Source organism: Dipodomys ordii, unplaced genomic scaffold, assembly GCF_000151885.1.
Source record: "Dipodomys ordii isolate 6190 unplaced genomic scaffold, Dord_2.0 Scaffold209, whole genome shotgun sequence".
In the NCBI taxonomy this organism is placed as follows: Eukaryota; Metazoa; Chordata; class Mammalia; order Rodentia; family Heteromyidae; genus Dipodomys; species Dipodomys ordii.
The window spans coordinates 883,942-893,232 of NW_012267425.1; the positions used below are offsets into that span (position 1 = coordinate 883,942).

General features: G+C 57.1%; 1 protein-coding gene across 1 annotated transcript in view; it reads right to left on the bottom strand.

Annotated features, from left to right (window-relative positions):
• Positions 1-986: 986 nt before the first annotated feature.
• Plxna3 (plexin A3) overlaps positions 987-9,291 on the bottom strand; it is an 18,198-nt gene continuing 9,893 nt past the window's right edge. Inside the window, exons 10-32 of the mRNA XM_013035322.1 lie at positions 8,910-9,024; positions 8,573-8,773; positions 7,351-7,447; positions 7,020-7,210; positions 6,785-6,930; positions 6,591-6,711; positions 6,357-6,493; positions 6,092-6,262; positions 5,396-5,489; positions 5,074-5,313; positions 4,843-4,986; positions 4,525-4,759; positions 4,303-4,445; positions 3,950-4,206; positions 3,778-3,844; positions 3,538-3,684; positions 3,289-3,448; positions 3,042-3,145; positions 2,717-2,813; positions 2,314-2,504; positions 1,951-2,120; positions 1,356-1,568; positions 987-1,198 (exon numbers count right to left, since the gene is read on the bottom strand). Of these exons, the coding sequence (XP_012890776.1) occupies positions 1,021-1,198; positions 1,356-1,568; positions 1,951-2,120; positions 2,314-2,504; positions 2,717-2,813; positions 3,042-3,145; positions 3,289-3,448; positions 3,538-3,684; positions 3,778-3,844; positions 3,950-4,206; positions 4,303-4,445; positions 4,525-4,759; positions 4,843-4,986; positions 5,074-5,313; positions 5,396-5,489; positions 6,092-6,262; positions 6,357-6,493; positions 6,591-6,711; positions 6,785-6,930; positions 7,020-7,210; positions 7,351-7,447; positions 8,573-8,773; positions 8,910-9,024 (3,619 nt within the window). The 3' untranslated portion in view covers positions 987-1,020. The remainder of the gene's footprint in view (positions 1,199-1,355; positions 1,569-1,950; positions 2,121-2,313; positions 2,505-2,716; positions 2,814-3,041; positions 3,146-3,288; positions 3,449-3,537; positions 3,685-3,777; positions 3,845-3,949; positions 4,207-4,302; positions 4,446-4,524; positions 4,760-4,842; positions 4,987-5,073; positions 5,314-5,395; positions 5,490-6,091; positions 6,263-6,356; positions 6,494-6,590; positions 6,712-6,784; positions 6,931-7,019; positions 7,211-7,350; positions 7,448-8,572; positions 8,774-8,909; positions 9,025-9,291) is intronic.

The following is a 9,291-nucleotide window of genomic DNA, read 5'->3' on the forward strand; positions in this document are numbered from 1 at the left end:
CCCAGACCCAGAGTTCAGGCCCCACGACCGGACCCAAAAAAAAAAGAAAGAAAGAGAGGGAGGGCTGGGAATGTGGCTTAGTGATAGAGTGGTTGCCTAGCATGCATGAAGTCCTGGGTTTGATTCCTCAGTACCACATAAAGGGAAAAAACCGGTAGAGGCACTTGGTTCAAGTGGTATAATGTTAGCCTTGAGCAAAGGAAGCTCAGTGACAGTGCCCAGGGCCTGAGTTCAAGCCCCAGGACTGGCAAAAAAAAGTGGGGAGGGAAGGAGGAATGGAGAAAGGGAGGAAAAAAGATGGAAGGAAAGAAAGAAAAAGGTGTATATCCATCCCAGACTTTCATCCAAACTCCAGCCTCCTATATCTACTGCTTTGCTCCATTTTCCCCAGGGCTTTGCCCCTCTTTCTCTTTCTTTCTCTTTCTCTTTCTCTCTGTCTGTCTGTCTGTCTGTCTGTCTCTCTCTCTTTGATTTTTGGCTAGTACAATGCTTTTAGCTCATACTTGTTAGGTGAGTACTCTACCACTTGAGCCATACCTCCAGTCCAGGTTTTTTGTGTGCCAGTCTTGGGGCTTGAACTCAGAGCATAGGTGCTGTCCCTGAGCTTTTGTGCTCAAGTCCGCTGCTCTATCACTTGAGTCACAGCTCCACTTCCAGCTTTTTGGTGGCTAATTGGAGATATAACAGTCTCACAGGCTTTCCTGCCCGGGCTGGCTTTGAGCCGCAATCCTCAGATCTCAGCCTCCTGAGTAGCTAGGATTACAGGTGTGAGCCACCAGTGCCTGGTTTGCCCCCTTACCTTTTGCTCAGTAGAACTCTGTGCTCCATTGAGTAGTTTCCCTCCTATATCCCTCAAATCCCAGCACAGGAAGACAGCATTGCCCGTGCTAGCCGCATGGCACACACAGAAGCTATGTAATCTAAGAGATTGGCTCTGTGTCTCCTGCCTTTGTGGGAACTCCCTGCATCCTACCAATGTCTACCCTCTGCCCCTAGCTTATACTCTCAGGTTCAAGCAAGTCAGGCCCTTTGGGTGCATGGACATACCTCCTGGCGGTACTTGGTGACATAGAAGTAGAGTTCACTGAGTGCGCTTAGGACGTTGAAGTCACTGGCATGAAGGCGAGACTGCTCCACTAGGTAGGCGTCCATGTCCTGGTCACTGATGGATGCCATCTTTGCGATGTCTCGGTAGTACCTGTTAGGGCCCTGAGTAAGTCAATCCAGCAGATGTCATGAAAGTCCAAACCCCTGCCCTCATGCCCAGCTAGCTGCTGGGGCTTTTGCCTAGGGCTTCCCAGGATGGGACAGCTCATGCCTGCTGTCACGCACAGCAGTCTCCACTCAGGGCCCACCTCTCCACCCAGCTCTTGTAGTTGGGGATGTCCTTGGCATAGAGCAGCTTGTTGGAAGGTGAGTCCTTGCCCAAGCGGTGCTCAGAGGTAGAGCACGAGTCCATGAAGGTTTGGGCCACCACCGACAGGCAGGCGTCCGTGATGCTGTTCTTGTGAATGTCGAACACAAACTGCGGGTTCTTGATCACATTCACCCAGAAACGCAGAGGCAGGCTGAGCAGAAGAACACACACTGAAGACTCCCTGGTGGCCCCGTGCACCCCTCCCACCTCTGCCTTCCTTCACACCTTGCTCCTGGCTAGTCATGTGTTATCCCAAGATGATGGCAAGAGAGATATATTTAGTGTCAGGGCTGAAGTTCAGGCAGCAAGAGCTGAGCAAATGGCCCTTCTGTTCTCAATAAGTCCACTTCCCACCTGTCCAAATATCCAGGAGCATCACCCTGCACTCTCAGTCAGAAACAGGCTCTGCCACCGTCCATTCCTGCCTGGATAACTATTTCCGTCCCTGCCAATCTCCCCACAGGCAAAGCCACCAGCTGCTTCTCTCCACCCATCCCAAGAGGAACCAGCAGAAGCTGGGCACAGAGTGGTACCAGTTGCTTTTCCAGGTATGGCGCACATCAGGGTCACTGATCTGGTGCTGGTCAGCTTGCTCATCCAGGAAGTCGAACATGTACTTGATGGCCAGGGGCAGGGCTGAGCCCCGGTGGGCTGTGCTAAATACAGTTTCAAAGAGGTCATCCACAAACTTCTGCAGTGTGCCCTGCAGGGGACAGTGAGGGCACAAGCTATGAGGAAACTAGCGGGGCCAGCACCCCTAAAGTGGACCCAGCCTCCATGTTGACTCCACACTTCCCTGAGAATGTAGCCCCTGGCTAGCAAGGCCTGGGCTGGTCCTTCAGGGCCAGAGCTGGGCCTCGGCACAGAGACCAAGATAGCACAGAGCACGTGCATACCTTGGTGGCCAACAGCCTTGTCAGATAGATCTCTGAGACCATCTTGCTGCCCCGGTCCCCTTCTCGGTGATCAGCGTGGTCATGATTCTTCACCAGGTGCCACAGTTTGGTGCCAGTCTCCTGGTCAGGTGTGATCATGGGTGCCCGTGAGCGGAGGCTATCAGGGCTGCTGGCAGTGCGGAGCAAGCTCTCTGGGGCACAGAACAAGCACGTCTCTTAGGCCAGCGGTGTTGCTGGCCACTGCCAGGCGTCTCAGTCCAGTCTTTTCCAGGAACCCAGCAGCCTGTGCAGGACCCTTCTTCTCTGACCCACCCTACTTGTAGATGCTGGAGAGCTGGAGACCTCCCCATGCACAAGGTAGGATGGGTCATGCAGCTGAGGTCACCATGCTGAGGACACCTACCGTAGCGGCTGAGGGAGCGGGTGAAGGTGAAGGAGTTGGCCATGTTATAGGCAGATACTTGTTTGGGCACCAGTGCCACTATGGAACCATCTGTCACCTGGAGGTCCCAGAGACAGAGAAGAGGATGTGCAGGAGACCACGATACCACCACCCTCCCAGCCCCTTCAGTGTGCGCATGGGTGGCACCCAAGGTCCTGTGAGGAGGGCTTGTGAGGTCAGGGACTCCATACTGGCTGGAAGGAGCCAACACCACTGATCCAGTGTCCTGCTGGGGCTCAGGACAGGGCCCCAGCTCTCATGTGGCCCTGGGAGTGAATGAGCTTACCTGGTAATGGGCCAGTGAGTTGACCCTCTTCCAGTCGCACTCGATCTTGGTAGTGACATCCTCATCCTGGAGGATGATGCGGGCCATGCGGCCCTGACGCCATTCTGTGGGCCACAGTCAGCCCTTAAGGGCATCCCCCCAAGACTTCAGGCCCACCTCTCTTAGGGAACACAGCTTGGGGGTGGGGGGTGCATGAGGGCAGCCTTGCACTGGGTGGGGGCCAGAGGGAGAGGGAGGGGGCCCTCACCCAAGTCCATGTCCTCAGCCTTGGGGCGCTGGGAGTATGGGATGCCTTTGTACACGGTGTCCAGCAGCTTGTCTTTGGCCTGGGTGATGCTGTCACAGTTGAGGACCTTCACTGGCACCTGAGTGCTTCCCTCACTTTCTGGGCACACACAGTGCAGGGTCTAGGGGCAGGGGGAAGAGCCCCAGCATCAGTCCCAGGCAGGGCGTCTGCCTACCTCCCACAGCTGCTGCCCACCTGGCCTGTGCTCACCAGGGTTTTATAGTCGATCTGCTGCCGGATGAGTTTGTCCTCGCTCAGCGAGTAGCGGGCCTCCCCTGTGATGGCGTCAATGGGGCCTTTCTCCATTTGTTGCTTGATGGCGCAATAGAGCAGGAAGAGGGGCTCCCCAGCACATTCCTGTAGCCGGAACCAGGGGCACTGCTGGCTATCTGTCTGACAGCCAGCGGTGCCCCAGCATCAAGGCCCCCGGCACCCACCCACCAAGCACACCTTCAGAAATTTATGCAGAAGGAATGTGAACCAGTTGGTAAGCATCTTCTCTGCCACTGACTCTGTCCTAGGGCAGGAAAGAGACACTGAGGCCTGGCAAGGATGGGGCTGTGAGTGTGGGTGGGCAGGGGTGTGTGGCTTGTCCAGGGACAGGCCAAGAGGGAGCATGTACCTGCGCAATAGCAGCTTTGGGTGGTTCTTGCTCTCGAGGTTTTTCTCTATGAGATCAGCCAGCAGCTGCTTGAGCAGCCCCGTGGCATAGTCAAGCCGGCTCTGCAGGGCCACCATGGTGAGTGAAGCCACGGTGCCTCGGTCACGCATGGAGAAGCTGCTCTGAGCCTCCAGTGTGTGGATGAAGGTAAGCACGAAGGCGCGGCTGTGTAGCAGCTGCCCAAACAGGCGAAGGGCCTTTTCCACATTGGGAGGAATCTGTGGGAGAGTAGGGGGATGAGGGGAGAATCTTGGAGGGCGAGGAGGGAGTGGTCCTGAGGGAAACAGGGAGTGGGCAGGCTGGGGAAGACTCACATCCAGCTCCTTGAGCACAGGGTGGGCCTCGATGCCAGGGAAGAGCACGCGCACAGCATATGTCCGATAATCCAGGAAAGGGATCTGCACCCCATCCATGTGGTTTGTGAGCTCATTGATGTCCGTTTGCAGCTCTGCGAAAGCTGGGTGAGGCGGAGGAGGAGTGAGACCAGGGCTCTCACCTGCTGCCCAGCACCCTCCGCACCATCGTGCCTTAGTCACCTTCTTTGCACTCCAGGGCCACACGAGACTCCAGGTTGTCCATCTGCAGCTGGAGCCGCTTGAGCGTGCGGTCGGCATCCTGAGTCTTACGCTTGTAAGCAACCAGCACGGCAGTGATGGCCAACAGCAAGAGCCCCCCGCCTACTGCCAGCCCCACCATGGCTGGCAGGGTCAGTGCCCGTTCTGCTGTGATGTGCAGGGTGCCCAGCCAGAACTCCAAGCCACCCACCAGCACCTGCAAGGACAATCCTAAGGTTAGCCAATTCTCACGCCCCCCACCTCAGGCTGCCCTGGTGGCCTCCCGTTCCCCGCACCCACCATGACAGGCTGCCGGCCTGTCTGGCTGGGCGAGTCGCACAGGAGTTGTGTGTCTGAGACTGTGAGCGCGCATGGCTGACCTCCGATCAGCACTGTGTAGTTAAGGCGGGAGCTGCCGGCTGCTGCAGGGATCAGGTTCTTGCCCTGCAAATGGGGGACACACAGTCAGCCCGGTGTTGTCTGCCTTGCAGACTCCATGCCTCCCTGTGCTCTCTCCCACCCCATTGGCACCTTCAGCACTACATGGGAGCCAGGCTTGACATCCAGCACACCGGAGGGCCCAAGTGGCTCAAAGCTGGGGTCAGGGTAGTAAGTAAAGGACGACCGGTTGAGAGAGCGGGCCGTCTGCACGTGGTCCAGCAGGAAGCCAAACTCATCAGGGTGTTCGCCTTGGGCCCTTGGCTGAGGCCGCCCAAGGAAGATGCCGGGAGCCTTGCACAGCATTGCAGTGTCATTGATCACCTGGCACGTCTGTGGGGACAAGGTTGGACATCCCAGTATGTGAAGCCATGGGAAGCGGGGGTGCCGTGGGGGAAGGGAAGCTGATACTCACATTGGTGGTCTCAATACCTCGGTATTTGGCCCGAACCCGGGGCTCCTGCACAGTCAGTAGGTGAGTCCCACTCACAGTGATGGCAGTGCTTCCGCTATAGAGAAGAGTAAGTGGCCTGAGACTCCCACCTCCGTGTGGATGGACTTCGCAAGGCTGTCATGATAGTGCAGAGCTTCTCTGATGGGTACCTGGTACAGTGTGGCCAGGACAGCTCTGTCCTCTCTACCAGTGAGAGTTCAGGCCCAAAGGACTCAAGCATCACTTGATACCCACAGTCCTAGTTACCAAAGCTGAAGGACCTTACTCAGCCTCTAGCTTTGTTTCCTCCATGTTTGCATGTGTGTGTGCACATGCACGCGTGCACGCTATTCCTACAGTTCAAACTGCAGACCTGGGCACTGTCCCTGAGCTGTTTTGTTCATGGTCAGCACTCTAGCACTTGAGCCACAGCTCCAGTTGTTGCCTTTTTGGGTGACTAATTGGAAATAAGTCTCCCAGACTTTCCTGCACAGGCTGGTTTGCATGGTGAGCCTCAAGTCTCAGGCTCCTAAGCAGCTAGGATTACAGGCGTGAACCACTGGTGCCCAGCTTCTCCAGGTCTTTCTATTTGCTGTGCTGTGCTGTGGACCCAGAGCCTCACAGATGCTAGGTAAAAGCTCTACTGCTGTACCACATCCCCAGCGGCCAGGATCTTACTTGATGATGCTCCAGGTGGGCTCAAGGTGCGTGACTGTGGGGTCCTGAGTGTAGGTGTAGATGACTCCTGGGCTGGAGATGTTGGCATGGTCAATGGTAAGCATGATGGGGACCTGGCTGGGCCCCAGGGTGGAGACAGGTGAGATGCACACAATCGCCTCCGCATCTCTTCTACATGGGCAAGCAGAGAACTTGAAGTAGGCAGCCTGGGGCCTCTACCCACCCTGGCCCCATGCCACCCTACTCAATCTCAGCCCTGGCCCACCTCACAAACTGGCACTCTCCATCTCTCATGGTCACTGTGACCCGGCTGCCCGCATCCAGAGAGCTACCAGAGATGGTGAGCCTCGTGCCTCCTGAAGCCGGGCCCCGAGTAGGACTCACACGGTCAAATGTCGGAGTCTGGGGAAGAAGCAGCATTGAAGGGAGGCAGGGCAGGGCCACCCCAGCATTCCCCACAGGGGGACGGGGGAGAGGAAGGCGCCGGAGGGCTACGCACCACGAAGCTGTAGAGCTGCTGAGACTGGGTACGGAAGTCAGCGGAACAGTCACCTACACACAGCTCGGCGGGCCCTGGCGGTGGGCTAGGCACCAGTGACTCCTCCATCTCACACACAATCCTAGGGGGACCCAGAAGGTCAGGGCTGCCATGGCAGAAAGGGACAGGGTGTCCCCCCACAGGACCATACTCACCTCTCAGCACTGACATACTCGGTAGGAATGGAGTTGCAGCGCACACCAGCCACTCGCAGGCCTACCTCTCGGGAGGCAAGGCCCAGGTTCTCCCCGACGATGGTGACCCGGGTGCCTCCCTCCTTGGGCCCCACGAGGGGATGGATCTGCAAGGCAGGAGAGGGGGCATGGCGAGGGAGTTGTCTCAGACCCATGGGTGCGCAGCAGGCAGGCGGGGGTGGTGGGCGGGGCTCACCTGTGTGATTCGGGGATGGCTACAGCGGGCCCCTTTCTGGCTTGTATGCACCCAGTTTGTCTTGGGAGATGGGCAGTGGGCCCGCAGCTGGCACTTGTGCTCTGAGATGCACCAGCCGCAGTTGAAGCGGGGATCCGCCTTGAGGCAGAGGCCACAGCTGGGCCGTTGTGCCCAGCACTTGTATAAGAGGGCTGCGGGCACAGGGGACCATGACTGATGGAGCAGGCAATGGCAGGGAGACAGTGAATATTAGGGCCCCCAGACCTGCCCCCAACCGTGCTAACCCTGCCTGGGAGGCACAGCCCCTGACCCCATGACAAGCACCCCTCACCTCGGAAGCTCGGAGGCTTATCGATGGGGAAATCCCCATCCCAGACGACAGAAAAGTCCAGCTCAGTATCCCCAAGCGCATCGCCTTCATAGGAGTACTAGAGAAAATGGAAGCAAACACGTGAGCACAGAGAAGAGAAGCAGAAGCCGGGCACCAGTGGCTCACGCCTGAAATCCTAATGACTCAGGAGACTGAGATCTAAGGATCATGGTTCAAAGCCAGTCTGGGGGGGCTGGGAAGGTGGCTCAGTGGTGGAGTGCTTGCCTTGCATGCATGAGGCCCTGGGTTCGATTCCTCAGCACCACATAAGAAAAAAACCGGAAGTGGCGCTGTGGCTCAAGTGGTAGAGGGCTAGCCTTGAGCCGAAGAGCTGAGGGACAGCGCCCAGGCCCAGAGCTCAGGCCCACAACCGGACCCAAAAAAAAAAGCCTGGGCAGGAAAGTCTGTGAGAATCTTATCTCTAAGTAACCACCAGAAAACTATAAGTGGAGCTGTGGCTCAAGTGGTAGAGTACTGCCTTGAGCTGAAGAGCTCAGGGACAGTGCCCAGGCCCAGAGTTCAAGCCCCACGAGGGACAAAAAAAAGAAAAGCATAATCTTGCCACCTTGCCAACCACCTCCCTTCCCTCGCTCAGAAACCTCCAGCAAGAGATTCAGCTTTCACTGCCAGGGCTACCTGAGGCTTCAAGACCAGCAAGCTGGGTATAGATAAGAACCACACAGCCAGGCACTGGTGGCTCAGGCCTAGCAACTCAGGAGGCTGAGATCTGAGGATCACTGTCCAAAGCCAGCTTGGGCAGGAAAGTCTATGAGACTCATCTCCAAGTAACTACCAGAAAACTGTAAGTGGAGCTGTGGCTCAACTGGTAAAGTGCTAGTCTTCAGCAAAAGAGCTCAGGGACAGCCCACACAGCAAGTTCAAGCATCCCACGACTGACAGAAGGAAGAGGAGAAAGAGGAGGAAGAGGAGGAGGGCTGGGAAGGTGGCTCAGTGGTAGAGCGCTTGCCTTGCATGCCTGAGGCCCTGGGTTCAATTCCTGAGCACCACATAAGCAAAAAGAAAAAAGCTGGAAGTGGTGCTGTGGCTCAAATGGTGAGTGCTAGCCTTGAGCTGAAGAGCTGAGGGACAGTGCCCTCAGAGTTCAGGCCTCATGACCGACAAAAAGAAGAAGAAGAAAACACCCATCATGTCCCAACCTGGAGCTGAAAGGGCAGAACCTCACCGAGGCATTCTGACACTGCACACTGCTGCTGTTAAAACGCACGGCGGGCACCCGCTGTTGCCGCCCCTGTACCCGAACCACGCACTCATAGTTCTTCTGGCCTGATTGAGGCTGTGGCAGGTTCTTAGCCCGCAGGGTTAGAGGCTGCATGACGCCCACGGGAATCAAGAGGTCTCCTCGAGGCAGGATCTCGGGGCAGCCCTGGGGGTGGGGGCAGAGAGCCTGTCAGAGGCACACGAAGCCCCTCCCTTCTCTAGGCCCAAAGAAACTAAAGAGCTCAAATGCAGAAAAGTGTGGAGCCCAGCCCCCCTGACGCAGCACGCCGCACCCGCCTCACCTCAGGGCTGTGGACCCTGCCCTCCTGGAAGGAGCACTCGTGGGGGTGGCTGGTACACACATGGCGATACTTACACCAGTGGCAGGGATAAGGACTGCCAACGCAGGACATGCACCTGTGGGTGGGGGGGGGGGAGTGGCTTCAGAAATAACGGAGAAAGCCAGGCACCGGGGGTCCAAGCCTGTAATCCTAGCTACTCAGGAGGCTGAGATCTGAGGATCACGGTTCAAAGCCAGCCCCAGGCAGGAAACTTTCCATGAGACTGAGACTCTTTTTTTTTGGGGGGTGGGGTGGGGGTCCGGTCGTGGGGCCTGAACTCTGGGCCTGGGCGCTGTCCCTCAGCTCTTCAGCTCAAGGCTAGCGCTCTACCACTTGAGCCACA